This window comes from Urocampus carinirostris, chromosome 1 (genome assembly GCF_059441175.1).
Source record: "Urocampus carinirostris isolate Australia breed hairy pipefish chromosome 1, RoL_Ucar_1.0, whole genome shotgun sequence".
Lineage (NCBI taxonomy): Eukaryota > Metazoa > Chordata > Actinopteri > Syngnathiformes > Syngnathidae > Urocampus > Urocampus carinirostris.
In genome coordinates this window covers 29,331,842-29,354,942 of record NC_142349.1, presented here as the reverse complement: position 1 = coordinate 29,354,942, position 23,101 = coordinate 29,331,842, and the positions used below count along the sequence as shown (strand labels likewise).

General features: G+C 39.8%; 1 protein-coding gene across 1 annotated transcript in view; it reads left to right on the top strand.

Moving 5' to 3' along the window:
- Window positions 1-22,725, top strand: part of cacng3b (calcium voltage-gated channel auxiliary subunit gamma 3b) — a 47,090-nt gene extending 24,365 nt beyond the window's left edge. The window contains exons 2-4 of the mRNA XM_088333944.1: window positions 7,370-7,453; window positions 11,137-11,277; window positions 16,297-22,725. Of these exons, the coding sequence (XP_088190070.1) occupies window positions 7,370-7,453; window positions 11,137-11,277; window positions 16,297-16,802 (731 nt within the window). The 3' untranslated portion in view covers window positions 16,803-22,725. The remainder of the gene's footprint in view (window positions 1-7,369; window positions 7,454-11,136; window positions 11,278-16,296) is intronic.
- The last annotated feature ends 376 nt before the right edge of the window (window positions 22,726-23,101 follow it).

Genomic DNA, 23,101 nt, shown 5'->3' with positions numbered 1-23,101 from the left:
AACAAAAAATATCATACTTCTTTTGGAAAAGTCTGGGCCTAATTAAAGGGCATTTTATTGTTGTTGATGATGTAAAAGTACCGTAGTTTCGGGAGTATAAGGCGCACCCTAAAACGGCAAACTGGCCATAAATTTGACTTGTGCCTTATAATCTAATGCGCCATCTTTAGGGAAAGAACAAAAATGCATGCCGTATGATCATATTTGTGCAAATACTGATCAGTTGGTATTAATCGCTGACTACAATTGCATGACAGTGGTGGCAACGGCAATCAAACCTGGATAGCGAGAGTAAGAGCACCATATTCCAACCAACAGGCCACTAGAGACACAAGTGACAGGAAAAGGCAAAAGGTCTTATCTCATTGCCATACCATTTTTATTTAAGCAGATACAAATGTTAGGAATTGAGAAAACCGATATCGTAATAACACTTTGCTTCATTTTTCTCAGCTCAAACTAAGAATGGTAAGTTACAAATGTTGTTCAATATGTAGCGTCATGTGTTTTTTTTATGATTCAGGATGACCGAATTACTTCCTACAATGCCTTTCTCTTCATTCAGTTCTGAATCTCGTACGCTTAGTGAAAACTGTGCGAGTCAGCCATACAATACTGTATTTCAGTGGTTCTCAACCTTTTCTGTACCACACACCGGTTTTATGTGTGACATTATTGTCGCAACCTAGCCCAATAATAACATCAACAACGTAGTACAGTGACTAAAATAGTGTGATGATGAGAAAACCATCCATCCATCCATTATCTTCTGCTTCTCCGGGGTCGGGTCGCGGGGGCAGCAGCCTTAAAAGGGAAGCCCAGACATCCCTATCCACAGCCACCTCCTCCAGCTCATCTGACGAGATCCCGAGGCGTTCCCAAGCCAGCCGAGAGACATAGTCTCTCCAGCGTGTCCTGGGTCACCCTCAGGGCCTCCTGCCGGTGGGACATGCCCGGAATGGAGGCGTCCAGGAGGCATCCTTATCAGATGCCCGAGCCACCTCAACTGGCTCCTCAATGCGGTGGAGCAGTGGCTCTACACAGAGTCCCTCCCGGATGACTGAGCTTCTCACCTTATCTCTAAGGGAAAACCCAGACACCCTGCGGAGGAAACTCATTTCGGCCACTTGTATCCGGGATCGTGTTCTTTCAGTCATAACCCAAAGTTCATGACCATAGGTGAGGGTAAGAACGTAGATCGACCGGTAGATCGAGAGCTTTGCCTTTTGGCTCAGCTCCCTCTTCAACACGACGGACCGGTACAGGGTCCGAATGACGGCAGACGCTGCACCGTCCTGTCTGTTGATCTCCCGTTCCATCCTACCCTCACTCGTAAACAAGACCCCAAGATACTTGAACTCCTCCACTTGGGGCAAGACCTCATCCCCAACCCGGAGGGAGCATGCCACCCTTTTCCGGCTGAGTACCATGGTCTCGGACTTAGAGGTGCTGATCCTCATCCCGGCCGCTTCACATTAGGCTGCGAATTGCTCCAGCGAGAGCTGAGGGTCACGGCCTGAGGAAGCCCACAGCACCACGTCATCTGCAAAAAGCAGTGAAGCAATGCTGAGGCCCCCAAACTGGAGTCCATCCCCACCAACGCTGCGCCTAGAAATTCTGTCCATAAAAGTTATGAACAGAATCAGTGACAAAGGGCAGCCCTGACGCAGTCCAACTCTCACCGGCAATGCTCTGGCACCGGGCATACAGGGACCGCATAGCCCGGATAAGACTGTGCGGTACCCTATGCTCCCCAACTCCCGAACCAGGTGGTGATCAGTTGATAGTTCCGCCCCTCTCTTCACCCGAGTGTCCAGAACATGCGGCTGCAGGTCCGACGAAACGAGAACAAAATCGAACTCCGGCCTAGGGTGTCCTGGTGCCAAGTGCACATATGGACACCCTTATGTTTGAACATGGTGTTCGTTATGGACAAACCATGACGGGCACAGAAGTCCAATAACGAAACACCACTCGGGGTTAGGCCAGGATGGCCGTTCTTCCCAATCCCGCCCCTCCAGGTCTCACTATCATAACCCACGTGAGCGTTGAAGTCTCCCAGCAGTACGAATGAGTCCCCAAGGGGCGCGCTCTCAAGCACACCCTCCAAGGACTCCAAGACGGGTGGGTACTCTGAACTGCTATTTGGTGCATAAGCACAAACAACAGTCAGGACCCGTCCCTCCACCCGAATGCGGAGGGAGGCTACGCTCTCGTCTACCGGGGTGAACCCCAACGTACAGCCGCTGAGCCGTGGAGCAACTAATATGCCCACACTCTGCGCCTCTCACCACGTACAATTCCAGAGTGGAAGGGAGTCCAACCCCTCTCGAGAGGCCTGGTACCAGAGCCCAAGCCGTGCGTGGAAGTGAGTCCGACTATATCTAGTCAGAACTTCTCAACCTCACGCACCAACTCGGGCTCCTTCCCTGCCAGAGAGGTAACATTCCATGTCCCAAAAAACATTTTTTGTAGCCGGGGATCGTCGAGCCAAGGACCCCTCCCTTGGCTACTACCCAGCTCTCTACGCACCCGACCCCTTTGGCCCTTCCTACAGGTGGTGAGCCCATGGGAAGAGCCTGACCCGACCCAGGCCCGTAGATATTAGAGCCCAAACCAGGCCGAGCCCGGCAATCAGACTTGATTTGAAGCGCCGAGCCCATATTACATATTATATATTTTGACTGATCAATCAATTGATACACAATTGTGGTACTTTTTTATTTTTAGTGCATCCCTGGCCCTTAGAGTAGTTTTAATTCTATGCGCCTTACAGTCCAGTATGTCTTGTATATAAAAAGATATCACAAAAGACAAATTTTTTGGTGTGCGCCCTATAATCCGGTGCGCCTTTTAGTGCGGAGAACACAGTCGATCAGTACATGTTTCTGATAGGTGATATGATAATGAAGAGAAATACTATGACCTTTTGAGGGGCCGGGGTTTTTATTTTGTGATTTAAGTCCATATTAGTCCATTCATTCTAAACATTGACAACCTGAATCTGTCAATCTGTAGTGCTAATCAATTTATAAAGGATGTGAAGTCCCAAAAATGTTTCATATGCTAATGTTTCAGTGGCACATTGCCTTCCGTCGCACGGCCATTCTATCGCCAAACCTATTTCATAAGCACTTCCGCATCTCACCCCGAAATCATCAACCCCTCTCACATGGATGGCCCCTCTGCAGCTTTGACCATGTGTGAATGGGACAGGATGACGGTGAAGAATCAAGCCACATGCGAGTGTGTGTATTACAGTTCCCAGATTACCTCGGGTACCACACAACAATATTGATTTAAAGTGCCCTAGGTATGACCCACAGAGTTTCTGTAAAATAAGGAAATAGTGTGTTGGAATAAGGCCCCTTTTCTTGCATGCATTCACTGATTTCATTTTATTTACAATAAACAATGAAGAACATTCTCCAATGACAAGTCAAATATCCAAACAAAGTAGCTGTAAATGAACAATTTCACTCTGTAAAGTTCCACACGTGTTCATTTAATGCATTTTCATCTTTTTACAGGTATTCAGTAAAACAACCATAAAAAAAATATTCATCCATAATACATATGGCAAAACATGACACACTCTGTATCAAAGTACAAATGATAATATTTGTTTTTGAAACGACACACATAGGAATGAGGTTAAACTGAACTGGCTACTTAAACCCATCAAGGTAAACTCAAAATAAACCAATCATTCTCGACATCGGTCAGAAATAATGCTCCATACATGTCAATATTTTGGTGTAAATTGTTAGTGTTAAAACAATAGAATAACCTAGAAAATAAAGAGATTGCGTGTTGGAATAAGGCTGTGAATCCGTTCACTGATCTGATTTGGGCGAAAGTGACTCACACCGTATAGCACACAGGTAAACAGATACTTCACAAAGGTTCCTACCCCCAATGACACAATCCAGCAATACTGTGTATTCTCTTTGTTTTTTTAACAATACACAAATAACGAAAACAACATAAATTGTCTTCAGTATTTTTCAAAATGACGTTTTCTCCCACTTCTTTATGAAGGTATCACATGTGCACGCGTTACCACCTGTAAGCGTTTTGGGGAACATGTATGCGAGCACTGGAAGACTTACAAAGGAGGATGAGTCACTCTGTGGCTGACACGAGGTGTGCTTGGAGCACCCGCAGCCCAGTCGATACAACACAAACACATACTTGCCTCTAACAAACACAAAAACACGCTATATAAATAATCGAGAGGCTTTCACTTATATGCATGATTGATAGTGTTCATGTATCGCTTTACTGAGTGTGGTCGGTTTGCATAGGTAAACTTGATGACTGCTTTAACATGCGTGGTTGCGTGTGCACATGTGTGCATGTGTGTAGGCACGTATATATGGTGTTAGTAGTGAGTTTGTGGTGATTGCATGTTTTATTAGGCAGACCGCTATTCCTGCTAGCCCCACTTCTCTTTTGCAAAGCTCCGGAGTCACTATTACGATTCCAAAATTGTGTAACTTTCTAAAATAAAAATCATCAATATGGAAACTCACCAACAGTCTGTATTTTAAATTTGAAATACACTATTTTACCCACAATAAGGCGCACCATGTTATAAAGCACACCCGCAAAAATAAGTCTTTTGTCATATATTTTTTATACACAAGGCGCACCGGACTATTGGGCGCATGAAATTGAGACCACAGTAAGAACAACCATGTTAACAGTAAGGGTCTTTAATCATTTCACTGTTACATTCTGTGATTGTATAATCAGTCAATATGTAGCGCTGATTAATATCGCAAAACATTGTTTGCAATAGGAGTTGATCCTGGATCGCAGCAGTGAGGGCGCTGACATATTACCGCAAGACCATGAGTGGTACAGATGACTCATAAAAAGGCATTAGAGGTTATCTCATTATCACACTATTTCTATTCAGAGTGCCAGAAACACTTATTTGCATTGTGCATTCTGATAGGTTAAACAGTCTCTCTACGTCTTCCCCAGTGTGTCAATAACCTCTCAGTTGAAGATGTATACGTACGTAAAAGAGCTTGTACAGTATTTTAACAGAAAATGTGGTAATTGAGGCACTTTTGAGACCAGTAAAAGAAAAAAAACAACATTTTTGACTTCTATAGCCGTTAAAGTGAGTAAATGTAAATTGTAAGATTTAGAACAGGAGTCTCAAACTCAAGGACTGCGGGATGATAATTTTTAGACCCGAGGCTTAATCTGAAAGTTTTAAAGAGGCAGTGTGCAGTGTTCCCTCTAAGCTGCGCGCATGCTCAATTGCGCACTGCTCGCACATTCTCAGCGCACAAGAAAATCTACCCAGCGCACAAAAATGTAACAGAAGGAAGAGAAAAAAGAAGGAAACATTTTTTAAAAAGCCAGAAAAAAAGAAAAGAAAGAAATGTAGGAAAAAAGTAAATAGAGAACAAAAAGAAAAGAGTAACTGCTCGGAAATAAACACAATGAGATTTTTTTTTAAAGGAATTTTTAAAAAAGTAGAAAAAGAACACGGAAAAAAGAAGAAAAAGTTTGTGTTTGCATTCAAATAATTTCCATTCATACCAAGTGAATCTTGTTGCCAACATTGTACTTCCACTAAAAAATGTGATTAAGTACAGTTCTGTATCTTACAACCGACTCAACAAGCCCCCAAAAATGTTAATATTATGCGACAAAATATATCAGGAAATAAAAAGAAATTGATATCTTGTGAAAGAATTGTAAGACCAAACGACGTTTGTAGGCCGTACAGCCTTTGCAATAGTACATGAGTCAATTCATTCAAAAGAGAAAAATAATTTTGCATTGCAGGAAACTCAGCAAAATGTAACTTGATGTCAAGTTTTGGACATGTTTGACAATTAATTATCTTGCCACACTTGGGATTATGGTTGCTCACTGTTGTTTCAAGCGCTGCTCACCGACTTTTTGTGAACGCTCAGACCCGTGGAAAATTAGAGGGAACATTGGCAGTGTGTATTATCAGGCAACTTTTAATGGTAAATATATTCATTAAAAACAATATTTATAAATTTATAGTACCTAAGATTTGGAATGTGGGTCTCAAACTCACAGCCTGGGGACCAATTGCGGCTTGCAGGATGCTAGTTTGAGGCCCCCGCCTCAATATAAAAGTTTTAAGGGAAAGTGTGTTACTTTTTTTTTTAATCCAACCTAACATTAGCCTCACCTAGAGGGAACTGACAATAATAACCGCTGTCAGGTTCAAAATGATGTCAATATGAAATAAAAAACTCTTTTTGAGTTACAAACACACTTATTTATAAAACGGGAGTCAAGGACTTTGGACAAGGCAAAAATACTCTTAGATTGCTATGAAATATTCCCACGGACTGAAGCGTCAGCTTCTTTCTTATACCATTTCATGGATTATGATTGGAGGATAGAATAGACCACCTGCACGTAGAAGTATTCTTATTGGAAAATGTCTTCGGTTGCATAGTGTGACATACACTGCTGGCCACTAAAGGGCACTCTAACCTAACAATAAACATGGAAAGAATTAAGTACACTATTGCACTGCAGGGCAAGCTAACATAACAATATACTTGAAGCCCGTACCTTTTTTTAACAAATCCCTTTGAATGATTCATGTGATACATTACACCAATTCATTGTTAGAAAATGGATAAGAGTTTTGAGAAAAATTGCCAGTGGCCTTCAAGTTGTAGATGGGTTAGCAAAAGGAGTTCTGTGCACCTGTTTGATAACAGATAGGAGTCTACCAGTGAGTTTCCAAATTATATCTTTTAATTAGAAACAAATTCTTTTGGCTTGGGAAACTTATTGTCTTGACCTTAAAGGTGCTTGTTCCTGAAAACAACTTTAAATCGTAACTGGTTTTGAGTATACTATATAGTTATAGAAACGTATAAAGATATAAAAGTTTAAAGTATATATTGGGTGTAAAATATATGATATAGTATAAAAGGCACACTTAGAACACAATTTCCCTTACACCCACTATTTTGCTGCTGCAGGTAGCCAAAAAAACTAAATCTTGCAAAAGAACAATGGTAAACTGCTTTTTCGCACTTATATTCGGTTGCACTACACAATACGAGATCTTCTTGTATTACACACTGTCCTTTTAATGTAAGTGTAGCCCATGTGAATTATCAATTCATTTGTTACTGATTGATTTAATATCTCATTGATATTTTATGTCACAAATATATTTCTATGTTAGAATGTTACAGACGTTAACATGATATGTGATTTTGAGTATGTCCTTGTGAGGAATGAAAACGGAAGTCAAAGCCTGCGAATCAATGTCTGTGTTTTACATACAGTTAATGTAAATTTAGACAAATCCTGTATGACAAACTCTCTTGTTATCCCTCCACAGGAACCTTCCGTGGTGTATGTAAGAAGATTGATCACTTTCCAGAGGATGCTGACTACGAGGCAGATGCCGCTGAATACCTCCTGCGTACGTTGTTAAAAAACTCACATGAAATTGCACCATTCATAAAAGCGTTGAACTGTCGTAAGTGTCTTAGTCAATGTTTAGATCGTGCATTTCTGTTTAATTTTACATGTATGATAGCAAGGCCTAATTTATAGGTTTTTATGTAGTGTAAAACACTAGCGCGATTGTGATCATGATCTCCTTCTTGAGCGTGATGCTATATGTTAAAAATAATTTTTAATGTTAACACCAGCTGTCAGCAGTGGTAACAAAAACCTCAGGAGCGTATTAAGCCGAAAACTGACAGGCCTGTCTCTTCAATGACATTACTCATTGGGTAGTTGCTGTTGAAGGCAGCGTGGATCAAACACATCAAGACCTGAACACCGAACACCGAATTGCAGTTGAATGAATGCTCTTTATTGTCGTTATGCAAAAGTACATCGAAATTGGATGGCTTTTCCTTTCAGTGTAGAGATAAGACCGGCCTAAAGAATCCAGCCCGAAAAGCTCGGACCATCCTAAACCTGACCGATTAACTAGGTTTGAGGGACCTGGCCCAAGTTAACCCGAAGCTGCATTTTCGGGCCATGCGTACTTCACCGCCAAAGTGCGCGCTTCGGCCAAAGTTCACGCGGCGCATAAATGCAGCGCTGAGGTGCAGCTTCGAGTTTACAAATCAAGTGTTCACTTCGCGCTGTGCTTTTTAATCTGTTTTCGTGACTACATAGACTCGAGCACCCGCATAGCTGTTTGACAGCATACACCAGCAACAGTACCCCACACAGTCACCCCCTCCCAACACGCAAAACCCTCCTAACTTGCCCTCGTTATAGTATTTTGTGGCTTCTGTCTGCTCTGAACACAATCCACGATACATTGATATCAAAGACAATTAAATCAAAAATCTGCGTAGCAGTGAAACAGCGATAACTGAAGCGAGAAAAAGCGAGGGTTTACTGTCCTCAGCTGTTTCCACATTCAATTTTAGAAAATGAATTCACTAGGATATATTTTCCCCTATATTTTCCCCTTATGAGTGGTAGCTGTTGAGATAAAAAAAAAGGCAAGGAAAAAAAAATCAACTGCAACAACAGATTGGGGGAGGGAGTGGGATGTGGTCTTCTGCTGGAGCTTCTTTTGCCATTGCTCCACTGAACAAAAAGTAACATCCCCAGGGGCAACCAATTCCAACACAAGGCTGAGCGCCGGCCACCCAATAGGGAGCCAGGACCTAGTGACCGGCATTTCATTCAGCCCAAGGGTGTGTGCTATGTAAGTGGGGCCTATATGCTCAACAACATTACCTTTTCAGAAATACTGATTGGGTTTTGCAATCAATGATACAGATTTGAATTATTTTGGTGCAGTGCTAGTTCAGCAAGCATTTAAAATGAAACAGGTGCGTTTTGCATGTCGAAGCTTCAAACTCAACTTAGTGAGGTACGACAGCCAAAACTCACTCAGCCATCACACTGAGGGCACAGATGGGATCTTGACAAATATTTGTCATTATTTGCCTTGCATATGTGGCAGTGAATCTTACCATCTGTCTTGCTTTCATTCATTTCTTACTTTCTCTCTCAGCTCTGCTTCAACAGGATGCCAGCTTTGCCAAATGTGTGTTTTGAATAATTTAATGAAAATATAGCTACCATCCAAGAGTGTAACTGCTTCAAATGATAAAGGGACAACATCAAAAACACATAGGCTGCTTGCAACTTGTGTTAATTCAACTAACCAGCTAATACTGCTGCTTTTTTTTCATTTTATACTGTTTTTGGCCAGTAGGGTTAGTTAGAAAGGTAATACAGAAAAATGGTGTCAGGAAAAAATGAAATTAAAACATTGGTGGGATCACAGCTTCTATGTAGGTTTGCATCTACTGTCGCATAGTGGTTATCACATCTGCCTCACAGCCCCGGTGTCCGTCTCTGGTATTCCTGTGTAAAATTGACATGTTTCCCCATGCTAGAGTGTGATTTTCTCGGATGAGTCAATTTAACGGAATCAGTGGACACGCGCATTTTTTTCTTTACATTTTTGTTGTGATACTTCTGTTACCACCCCCTAGCCAATCATAGTTTGTGAAACTGGTGACGTTTTTATGCCTTCGAGCAGGCACTGGCTATCGACTTGGAATCTGATTGGCTTATCCAACATCTTTATCTAACACTGATACAATGTCTCGGGCCTTTAAATGTCTTTTTGAAGGCCTCTGAGCTAAGAACAGACCCGACAGACAAGTTATGGCTGAAATGTGATTGCTTAAATGCTTAAATATGAAAGTACACATCTGGAAGAAGTGCAACTAGGGGAGAAGCAATGAAAGGAAGCTAAGAAAAAACATCGAAGTATTAAATACGTATTCATGGACAAAATATGATTAACATCACATGATTCAGATACATTTTAGGCCAGCAGAGAAGGCCTTACAGGCCCTGACAGCCCACGACTGCTAAAACAAACCTTCGATTTTAATTGAACAATCTGAATGTCTATACATGAGATTGTAAAACATTTTGTTTATACATGGCTGCAATCGACTGGTAACCAGTAGAGGGTATACCTCACCTTCTGAAATTATTATATAGCGCCTCTTATTGATAAAAAAAAACTCAATTCATTAAAAAAATAATAATAATAACCAAATACATAAACTAGCATATAAATGTGCATATTTTAAAGTGATTGTTAATATTTACTTGCCATAACAGACTTACCTGAGCTGACATGATTGTCCACATCTTACTGCTACGGAATTCCCGCCAAAAAACAAAAAGTCTTGTAAAAGGCTGGAGAAAAAAACCATAATCGAAAAATGTTGCAGTTTGGTCGCTTTCCGTCACTGTAGTTTATAATCTCCCTTGTGGTTTGTGGCACATGTTTTCAATTTCACTGTAAAATACAGCAACATCTAGTGGTCAAATATTACACAGTGTCCCTAATGGCATTTTAGATGAGAAATTAACATTCCCTACACTGGTGAAGACAGCTTAGAGAATAAACAATCTTTTTTTTTTGTATTTGGTCATTTTGTGTTACTGTAGTTTGTAATCATCCTTGTGCCTAGTAGCACTCGTTTCATTTTCAATACAAGGTAAAGGGACATCTTGTGATCAAATATCACACAAAGTCCCTTTATGGCCGTTTAGTTGGGAAATAAGCACATTCCCTTCCCTGGTGGAGACAGTTTAGACAATAAACAATCAATTTCTTGCGTTTGGTCACTTTGCGTCACCGCACTTTGTAATCTTCCTTGTGCTTTGTAGCACTCGTTTTCTGTTTCATTACACAATAAAGCAACTTCTAGTGTTCAAAAACTATTACATGGTGTCCCTTTATGGCAGTTTCAATAGGAATGTGCATGCTCCCTACCCTGGTAGAGACAGTTCAGATAATAAACAATCCATTTTTTGTATCTGTTTGGATACATTTCTGTTAAAATATGCTTTCATGTGAAATGGCTGCTGGAACAATTTAGATGGCGTCATCGACTAACTGAATTGAACTCAACTCTCATCACATTAAAGTTATTGAAGTGTAAAACTCTAGTGGCAATAGTAACAGCATACAATTTGGCATGCAGCTCAAGGCGCTCACATGTGTACTAGTCATGGTGACAAGCATTGCTGCTATTTTGGTAGCGTGTACTGTGGGACTGCCTCATGTCATCAGGCAAACAGCTTGTTTGAACACAACAGGTGCAGTGCGTGCTTCCAGCATCTTCCCCATCATGAGTGTGGGCCTGTTGTTCTTGGGAGGACTCTGCGTAGCCGCCAGTGAGTTTTACCGCAGCCGACACAACGTCATCCTCAGTGCAGGAATCTTCTTCGTCTCCGCAGGTCAGTGTGCACTGCAAATGTGTCCCTAAAGAGGCATCAGGTAGATCTACTCCTTGCAATAAGATAGATCTATTCTGCAATACACATTTATTGTTTTCCTACTGCAGATGGCTTTGATCTTCCTGTTTCCTGTGAACTAAAAATAAGCCTATTATCGGCCTTTGCCAATATGAAATTCATTCAATGTTCTTTTTCTACTTTGGAGTTCGATCGATACGCTTTTCACAGTTTCACTTGTGACTGATTTGTGAAAATTTGGTTAGCCGTTTTCTACTCTAAAAAATAAACTGTCCCAGCAGTTCTATATTTATTTTACATTTGATCACGAAAAATGGCATTATTATTATTATGCGTGGCTCATACTGTATGTGAATTACATAGGATACAATGGGACAAATAACTAGCCTAGATGGTAAGGCGCCCGCTTCGAGACTGGGAGGTCGGTGGTTCGCGCCCCGGCCGAGTCATTCCTAAGACTTAAAAAGTGGTCGGCGGCGCCCTCTGTTGGCTGCGGCTGCATCGGCTCGCTACAACGGGTCAGGTGCAATCGACATTTCGTTCTGTGTACATTGTTACACAGAATGACAATACAAGGAAATTATTATTATTATTATTATTATTATTATTATTAACTCAACCAACAATTATTCTCCTACTTGAAAGGATTAGAATGGCCTGAATTTGTCAACATGGGCAAACCTCAACCATAAACCATGCGAGACACAATGGGAAAAGAAATCAGACAATGTTTATTCACAAGATAAAGTGGGATAAAAATGTAAAAGAGATATTACTTCTTCTAACAAGGTCTAACATGGCTCCACCCTTTACTTCTATTAATGACACTTGTTTTATCTCATTATCGGTAGAAAAGACACCTGTACCCAGCCTCAGTCAGTCACACTCCAAACTCTACTATTGCCATGACCAAAAATTTGTGGAAAGACACCAGAGACAAAATTGTAGACCTGCACCAGGTTGGGAGGAAAGAATCTGGAGTAGGTAAAATGCTTTGTGTAATGAAATCAATTGTGGGAGCAATTATTAGAAATGGGACTCATGCAGGATCTCACAGCGAGACGAATAATAACAAGAAACGTGAGCAAAAATAACAGAACCACACAGTGAATAACCTACAGAGAGCTGGGACCACAGTAACAATGCGCCGCCAGGGAAACAAATCCTGAACTGCCAGACGTGCCCCCCTGCTGAAGCCATCACACGTCTAGGCCCTATTGCGGTTCACTAGAGTGCGTTTGGATTAAGACTGGGAGAATGTGTTATGATCAGATGAAACCAAAATTGATTTTTTTGGTAGAAACACAGGTTCTCATGTTTGGAGGCAAAGCAATACTGAATTGCATCAGAACACCATACCGACTGAGGAGCATGGGGGTGGAAACATAATGCTTTTAGGCCGCTTTTCTGCAAAGGGACCACGACTGATCTGCGTAAAGGAAAGAAAGAATGGGGCTATGTATCAAGAGATTTTTAGTGAAAATCTTACTCATCAGTAGGGGCATTGAAGATGGCAGGGTATTTTAGCATGACAATGGTCCTGAACACACAGCCAGGGCAACAAAAGAATTCTCTTCGCAAAAAGCATTTCAAGATCCTGGAGTAGCCCAGCCAGTCTCCAGATATCAACCCCATAGAAAATCTGTGGAGGGAGTTAAAAGTCCATGATGCCCAACGACGTCCCCAAAACACTGCAGCTCTTGAGGAGATCTGCATAGAGAACTGGGCCAAAATACCAGCAACAGTGTGTGAAAAACTTAGATTTGGAATTTACAGAAAACGTTTGGCCTCCGTTATTTCCAACAAAGGGTGCATAACAAAGTATTAAGATGAACTGTTGGTATTGACCAAATACTCATTTCCCACCATGATTTTCAAATACATTCTTTAAAAATCAAACAATATGATTTTCTTGTTTTTTTTCATATTCTGTCTTTCATAGTTGAGGTTCATCCATCTTGACAGTTGCAGACCTCCCTAATATTTTCAAATGTGAGAACTTGCACAATTAGTGGTTGACTTTATACTTATTTGCCAGACTGTACATCCACATACTAATTATGATAAATTAGATTTTATTGTTCTTGCAAATAGACACTTTTGTCCCCACACTTGAATACTTGTTGTTGAGTAACTGCAAGCGGTTAATGTAACAACACTAATTACATTTACCGTATTTTATGGACTATAAGGCGCACCTTTAAGAAAGTAATATTTTTAGATATTAGGAACTCCTGATTAAAAGGCAACCGACCTTAAAACTACTGTAAGAGCTAGGATTGCATGGAAAAGTCAGAAAATTAATTTCAAAAGTGGGGTGCATTGTTTGAGGTGTCTTTAAAAAGGTGACAGTAGAATATTTTCTTTACTAACCTCCTTACACCGAGCTTCTTGTTTGATGCGCATTTATGTCCACGAATGTGAACTGCAGGACTTAGGAGGTTAAATATGTGTTACCGATGCCCAGTTGAGTTCAAAGAGCCTTTACAAAAAAAAACTCCACCGTGCCTATTTTCTTTTATCTTACTTTTAGCACAGCTGTTTCGAGACTTGCGACACAATAGGAAGCAGGAGAGGGTTGGAAAATGATATCATGCTTGTTTTTTTGTTTGTTTTGTTTTTCATTAGTGTAGCCTGAAAATGGTAAAAGTAAGAAAAGGCCTGTTTCAAATATATTTCACAAGGCCAAACCAAACCCCCCAAAAGATGAAAAAAGATGAGTTAATTAGTACTTGAGGAATGAGCCGTCTGAAATTTGGATATGATCGCAGGCTCCAATTGCGGACGCCACCTTTTAAAAATTCACAGACAGAAAAAACTATGAAATTTGGTTTCAACACTAAAATGAATTAATTCATTAACAAATTGTTACCAAATGTAGCAACATTTCATTGCAATTATGACATTCCAATTTTTCCAGTTTTTTTTTGTTTTGTTTTGTTTTTTTTCGGTTTTCTGGCCAATTCGTGGTTTTTGGTGCGGCTTATAGTTGAGAAAATTTGGTACTTATCTTTATAGCATAAGTCGAAGAACGAAGCATTTTTGTACAATGAATTGAGTATTTTCAATTCTAGGTTAACTTATTGATTGTTCAAAATACATTGGAAGAATAATAAAATAATAAAATAATAATAATACTCAGTGGAAATGTTTAAAACTAAGCTTAAAACACACTTCCTTTGTATAGCATATGAATAACCTATATTTATGTTGACAATGTCAGTTTATTATTTGTTGTTGCAACATCCATTGCAGCCTGGTCACCCTGGAGAGGGATTACTTCATGTGCTGTCCGTTCTCAGGGTTTCTTCATTTTCCTCATGTTGAGGTTTTTGAGTTTTTACTTGCCCTCGTGTAGGTTTTAGATCAGGGGATGGTGTAATAATAGTCTGTGGTTTGCAATAATCTGTGGTCTGTGCAGCCCTTTGAGACTCTTTGTGATTAAGGGCTATACAAATAAACATTACTTGATTTAATAAAAAATAGTTGCCTGATCATTTAAAGTTTTGACAGAAAAAAAAGATCGGTCGCTTGACCATAAAACAAGATTCGAAGCAGCCATTGACACTGCAACACTTAACCAACCTCTGATACAAATGCATTCAATTGTTCAGAAGCACACACACATGCATACTTACACACATCTGCTCTTGCCCTCGCCACACAAAGAGGCCTATAATTGCTCTTGAGTGGGATGTGGAGGGCCCCACTGGGGTTAATTCCTGAGGCCGGATTGGTAATTATTTACCACAAAAGTGTGAGGCTGATTTTGCTTAATTACAGCCAACTAATTGTCTTCATTCTGCCAACCTGCATGAGTACTGAATTCTGGATTAACGATATGTAATACTAGATCTGGTTGTCTGTTTTTCCTTTTAATAGAATTTTTAATTATCGAGGCCTTAATTTTGACGGTATTTGTATTGGGCCTCTTGCTTTATTCTTTCTTGTTTCCTTGAAATACTGTACAAACTCAGAAACTGTGGAGTCAACCATTATAATTGGAACCAATTTGATACGAACAGTGAAAATCCCATTCAACTCTTCAAATGTGGATATCTTGTCACGTTTTGAATTTTTTTAGACCAGCATTGTCAAACAAAAGATTTTATCCTGCCCGCAAAACAATGCTGAGAGAATCACAGGAAAAAAATGAGCCGCATAATTTCAAACAATGACCTGCAGTTTTAAATCTATCCACTGGATGTCGCCAAATCCAGTCAGAAAACCACCCACTGTAGCTGTTTTTGCGGACTACTTTTCATCAAACAGAAAACATGAGGAAAGATCTAGTCCAATGTAAGTTTACTTAAAATATAAGTCATGGGCACGCTGCTTGAGGCAATACGTCTGTGGTGAGTGTATGTCTCTTTTAACCGCAACACTATCTACTAAACTATGCTTTTCATCACCAGTGGTCCGACATCATCAGTTAGCTCCTGGATTAAAAATTACAAAATTAAAAAATAGAACCTGGATGTTTATGCAAAAGTTTAAAGACACTCTTGCTCCTTTCTATAGTAATTTCTATCAATGAAGTTCCCAAAATCAGGTAAACATTTTCATTTAAAAAGGGGGAAATACATTTAGATCAATAATTAATCATTAAAAGCATTTGCACTTAAATCAGTGTATGCCACTTTGCTGTTGAATGAGTTTCCCTACAAATAAATACAAACAAGTAAATTAAAATGAGTGAAAAATAATTCAATTGTTTTGCTTTTTTACAAACCAAAGTTTATATAAACTAAAATAGATTAAATATTGGAGAAGGAAAAAAATAATGAGGACAAAATAAACTTCAATCAATGTTTTATATCAAACCTACATCGCTGAATTACTTTCGTAATCTAATTTTTTAAAGACGCCTACAGCTAAGGCACATTTTTTATGCCATTGATTTACTAGTCCTGTCACCACCTATACAGAGGATTTTCGAATTCAAATTTTGTTTGTACTGGCAAATGTGTTCACCTTGTTTTATATTTTCTTCTCTTTCAGGTCTCAGTAACATCATAGGAATTATTGTCTATATTTCGGCTAACTCTGGAGATCCGGGCCAAAGTGACAGCAAGAAGTCCTACTCCTACGGCTGGTCCTTCTACTTCGGCGCCCTGTCCTTCATAATGGCAGAAATGGTGGGAGTGCTGGCGGTGCACATGTTCATCGAGAAGCACCGCAAGCAGCGGGCCAAGTCCCGCACCGAGCTCATCAAAAAATCCACTTTCAGTCGCATCCCGTCCTACCGTTACCGCTTTCGGCGCCGTTCCAGTGTCCGCTCGTCGGAGGTTCCCAGCCGTGACACGTCTCCGCTGGGTAAAGTCAGCTACACGGGGCCCGGTGCCTCGGAGATGCCGATGTACACGCTCAACCCACGAGAAGCAGGGAACACCGGCACCAAATCCGGCCTAGGCGGGCTGCTCAATTCTGAGAGAGAATTCCTCCAGAGTAGCACACTCACTAAAGACTACTCAAAGGACTCCAACCGCAGGACCACGCCTGTTTGAGAGGTGTCTCCTGCAGATAGCAACCATTCACAGTAGCAAAGTGGGAGGCTTAGAGAGGAAGTGGTCGCTGAAGCAGGCAGGGGACATGTGGGGTTAAAGTGGACTTGACTGTGAAAACTGTAAACTTTTAGCCTTTGAACTGTGATACCTGAGCCCAGAAAGCATTTCAGTGTGTAGCGCGAGCCAGTGGATAGAGTTCTTTCCATCTCCACTCAACTCTATGTTTCTGTAGTTGACATTTTCACTTATATTATTTATGATATGCTTAGGGCTTTTTCATATAAGATGGTCCCACCTTGAGTGATTTTTTTGGGCAGATTGGGATTCAGATGATTGCATCATTCTTTTTCATTTCAGGGGACTTATGAATGAAGGATGTATTTGTCTGTGTGTGTACAGTATATATTCAATGCTCCTTTTTTATTGCTTCGACCGTAGACTGGCTTCTGTCATGATTAACTATACAGACTTATCCCTAGAGCGATGCAGTTGCTTCTTCTATGGTTGATCCCTGGTTAGTTGGTTGCTTGTTAGAGGTGGCATCCTTTTTAGATGGTTATTTTTATATCACTGGTGCTTCCTTTTACTTTTTGTGTCTATTAATTCCTTCACTTGAAAGATTTGTCTGTCATCACTTTTCACCTGCCACATTTGATGGGTGATATTTACCTTTTAACACTAGGGCACATTCAGCATTACTTTTCCATGCTGGTCTTCCATCTGTACCACTGATAGAGTTGCTAGATTTAGGAACCTGTGGCAGAGAGACCACTTAGCTGTGACTGCGGTTCTAGACAGAACCATAAAGACATTCAACAGGAACGGAAATGCTCTTCCACTACCTCCTGCTGAATATTGTTCAACAATTGTCTAAAGTTTTCTTGTGCAATGTGGAAAATATTTTTAGTAGCACACGATGTAAAACAGACCACTTGCATTAAGCAGGTTTGTGTTCCATCAATTGAAGTGCCAGTCACAGCTTCCCCATCGCTCTTTATCTTCCATACATGTCCACTGTCTTTCACAAAAGTGATGTTAAAAGAGGACAGAAAATGCAATTCTATGTCTTAAATACACTTAGATATACGTCATATTATGGCCATGGGATAAGAGTATTTCGCTGAAATGCGTGAATTAACTATTCAATATCGGCTAAGCCATTCAAAATTCACGAATATAGCTTGCAAAGCATTATTGGATGTGCAATGCAGTGCAGGAAAAAAACTAGTCAATGATATACAATCAAATTGTGACTTTTTTCTCAAAACAAAGGATAAAGATTATTTAAAGATTTGATGATCCATTTATTTGCTCAACACTGTGTGAAGCTTCAGTCCATGATAGTCTGTTGTGTTGTACTTGATAGTTTCTCATTCTATGCTGATATATTCCAAAGAAACACACACATATATCTCAAACCACCACAAAGAGATTAGATTAGACCTGATGTGCCATAGAAACAAACACAGAAGAGCAGAACGGGGAAATTACACAAACACCATTTGAACACATTTCTTTTTAATTTATTATATGCCGTTCCTTCATCTGCAAAGCACCCAAGCAAGATTTTTCAAATGACCGTTTGGACAACTTACTTTTAAATGTAAAAAAACGTCGCCACATTCCCTACAAAGAGGGCTTTGGTATGTCCTGGCTATTCCTCAAATGTAAATATTAATTTTACAACATCAGCAGTTGTCATGGACTGTGAAAGGGAAAACGTGCTTTTCTCTTAAGCAAGGGCTTTCAATTTTTAAAGAAGCGGAGCACACAAGGGCTTTCTATGCTCGGCATTGCACCAACATTGCTCAAAGGGTGTTAAATGGATAGGATAGATGCACGAACGTGGGAAGACAAGAAAAAGTACATTTGCCAGCTCGAATAGCTAACAAGGAACGCGGTGTCGGAGCAACCTTCTAGAAAAGAGTGTATCACTGGGCTACAATTGCTTCAACTGAGCCGTGATGGGATGCTTTTCGCTAACTTTAGCGTAGACAACTTTTCAAGTCACTTGAGTCTAAACATTATTTATTCCTAATCATATATAGGTGTACAACATATTCAGTAAAAATGTTGTCAATCATACCAGGTGCCAAATATTACTGGAAATATTTCCTCCAGTCGGCTGCTATGAGTTCTCATTTAGACATTTCTGGTGTAGTCATTGTCAGTAGGGTCCCCTTATATTCACACAGAGTCCTAGATTCATTTGTGAGCCATGCATAACTGACGATTCAAACCATTCATATGCCACATATCTGTCCCTTACCAGCGCTCCCTTTCCTCTATTGTACTTTTCAGGTGCATCCCAAATCCTACTCTCATCTTTGTAAAACAGCTTAAGCTACAGGGCACTTTTGATGCCTCCCATTTACCTTGTCCTTTCCACAGCTTGGACTCAATATAAACAAAAAGCTGTGTTATTAGTATTCCTATATAGTGTATTCTAATGGTGCCACTGTATAGAGGATCTCAAGCTATGTCACTTATTTATTAATCTATTGATAATTGGGTACACTATGTATGATTGAAGGGAATATGCGGTGGTCGTCTGTGTATATAATTGTTTAATTTTCTCATTTTATGTGGATTGTGGAGTTGTTGAATGATCCTCGAATGCAGCCTCTGGTGGAGGTTTCCCAATTTTCCATTGGTTAAATTAGTTGCGGGAGGATCAACATAATGAATAGTGCAGGTTATCATACTTCTGAGGACTTACTGATCATTTCTATCTATGATAGAACCTTCAAAAAAACACATCATTTGATAAAAGGCAATGCAATAGTATGTTCACTTTTATTGTTGATTATTTGTCATTATTGTTTTTCTTGTTTTTTAATGTGTGGAAAATGTTTACACTTCACATACAATTTACACCAGGAGACGCTGCGATTTTCCTTCATTGACCTTGAGAGAAGAGCAAAGTAAATAATACACACAGATATTGCAGGCTACTGACCAAAAAATATAACAAGAGGGTAGTGGGGAGTAGAATCATTTTAACTCTTTCAAAAAGAGGATCTATCATTTCCAGCCAAACTTGGCTATTTTTTCTGATCTTGTAAGGCTAACAGAGAATTTTGTGTCAGTGTTATACAAACAGAAACTATCAAATGAAAGAACGTTTTTAACGTTTCCTATTTTTCAACAATTTGTTCTAGAAAATGTGTTTGTTTAAGCAAAATCCCAAGTTTTGAAGCGAAATCCAGAGAAAGTTAGCCTTTGGTTAAAAACTTCCAGTTTAATGCTTACCTTCACTAAACTTTTCTCGGTCCGATACTGTCAAAATGCTGACTGAATCCGAGCATTCCCAATTGGATCGTTTCAACACAATTTAGAGGACTTTTTATTCTCAGATTGATGTTGTAGCTGCACAAAATGTTCTGTTAGACACCGATCATTCGTTACAAATGCCCAAGTGGGTCTGACTGCTAGTTGCAAAACCGTTACTCAAAGTGTCCATGACTTTATGGCGTTTTTACAGCAGCCACTGGTTGGTCAATGTTTCAACTTTTGCATCAACTTTAGAGTTACTTTCATCGGTACACACTTTAGTGAAGATTCTAGTAGATTTACAATGGCAAGGTAGTTTAAAAGCATGTCCTGCTTGTACTTGGTGCATTTAACTTCCTCTGACTTCAAAACTAGTGAGATATCATATTACCCCTCCCTTAATCTACCTGTACTTTTAGCTCAAGACAGGCATCACATAATTTTAAGGGCGGAATTAATGCCATATTGGACGGGCTTGAGATGGCCAATCTATTGCTTTGCCTATTCCAATCATAAAAGGTACTTAATCACACATAACAGACAATGGCAAATAACGCTCGTACACCCCAACGGTTATATTTCGTAAATGGGACTCAAAGGATTATTAAAAACCTTGATTTTTCAGGGACAAACTACTTTTGAAATGTAAATTGAATCTCAAAATCAGACAACATCGACCCTAACTCATATCCGAAAAATCGAGTTTGTTATCAAACAAACTTGTGGGGAGGGGGGACTTATGTGCCTGATTTGTGAGTATATGTGTGTGTCATTCATATCAACAACAATGTACAGAATGTGTGTGTGCAGCTCATTTCTCCTCGTTTGTACACAGAGTGCCTGCCTTGCCCTGCCTTCAGAAAGCTCCCAGACCAGCCAAGGAGCTTTTTCAGTGTGGCGTCCTACAGCTGATTACACTTAAACCTTGCTAGAAAGGACACTGACAGGCAATTCTGATATCTGGTGTGTTGTAGAATGTCTGAATTTTGTGTTTACGATTGCTCCATGTTGTCGTCTCATATACCCGATCTTTGAAGTTGATTTCAGACTGGCAGAGGGGTATTAAGGGCGGAAAAAAATTCCGCGTAGACCCTAATGACCGCCGGACTTGAGTCAGCATACTTGACTGTTGTTGCTCATCCTTTAAAATGTTTTCTAAGAATGAGACCGTTTTGATTTGTATATCTGTATGTGTAATACTCATGAGGTAGAAAAGCCAGTCTGCTTCCCCCCCTAGACTAGAGCCCTAATCGTTCCTGTTGACTGCAAAGTTTTATGAAGCATTTTCAATGTTCCAGTTCATAAAACACTTCTGTTAATGGTAAAGTATGTACAGATGTAATTTCCCTAAAAAGAATTCACACTGAAGACGAATTTTCAACAATAGTTTTTGTTGTCTTTCGTGTTTCTTTACCTTTCTTTTGACGTGTTTTAGACAGTGAGCAATTGTGCTGCTTTTTTTGTTATGTGTTGTTTTTTGTTGTTGTTTTTAAATGGTTTTGCCTCAAGCCCTGTGCTCACTGTTGTTTACATGCAGAACATTTCCGTGAGTCTTTACGCTTGAGCGACCAAGGATGAAAGACTCCAAATTACAGGGTGTGTTACCATCAGGTGCGTTTATGTGGCGTCGAAAAACTGTTGACACTGTGGCGAACTTACATGTTGTTGATTCTCAAAGATGTTTGAGTGAAATTATTGCCTGCCAAGAATCAAATTGGATTCAAATATTTTGAACAATTCTTGAGACTGTTATCTAAGAAAGCCATTCATTTAAAAGGCTACACTGACAACAAAGTAATCCAGAATGCAATGGGACAAAGTGTAATCCACCTCCTATATATGGGAAAAAAAAGAACAAAAAACATACAGAATACATATGTTATCTGGACAAACATGCCTTTATTACAGGGACATATGTACAGTGTACCTTTGTGGTGAGGTCAAACTGTTTTACTGCAGGTAGAATTGTGCAGTACTTCAAAATGACGACAACAAAAAGACATCCAAGTGTGCAGATGAAGCCTGAAGTGAAGCGGATTCCATGTGTTATGTGACTGTTTGAAATTGTGTTGAGAAAGGGCAGAATTGACCCTGCTGTATACCTCTGAGCCTGATTATGAGCTAAACTCACACACGTGCAGTGCATGGTTGCGGACACAAACGCGCACACAAAATATAATATCCTAGGCAAAATGGCTTGCGAGCTCTCACAACCTAACACGCACACACAAATCGATTCTGAACAGAATTTAGTAAGATTGTGTTCCATGTGCTGTCCAAACACAAAGTAAATAGATCATATTTCATAACAAATAGCATTATTAGAATGCGCTTTAACAATTACTGCTGAAAATGAATTTGACTGGTGAAACATTGCAATCATATTGTCAAATGCTGGTCCAGTTCCGGCTTAAAGGCATTTCTCACAATGTTCTCTCGAGAACAGGTTGCACACGCATATCGTCCGCCTGAATCTCTGTACACGTTATAACGAAAACCTCCAACCAAGCAGCCGTCTTACACGGACAAATGCTGTGAATAAAAGCACACTTTTACTTAAATTATATAGATATGATTGCCTATATCTAGAAAGAAAGATTATTATATACAGTATGATGAATAGAAAATAAAAAGACACCTTTTCAATGCTTCCTTGTGTGGATTTTTTACTACATTGATAATTTAGGAAATAGCTGTTTTAGCATACATACTCTGGGTTGATGTTTGCCAAAGCAAATTACAGTTCTTGCCAAAGAAAAGTGAACCAATGTTTAAAACGTTTTTTTTTTTAAAACGTTTTTATTTCTACTTTTCAATTTAGGAATTTAAATGAAAACTAGAGAAGAAATGCTGATGGAAAAAAGCTGAAGCTTGATCCCGTCCTGTTGACAACTTGCAAAATTTACACAAATAGTAATGCAATGCGATAGTTGTGCTAAGTCGTTCAGGACCTTAGTGCGAGATCCTTCACAACTAAAACATTAATTTATTATCCATACTACGGCAGAAGTACAACTCAAAAATAT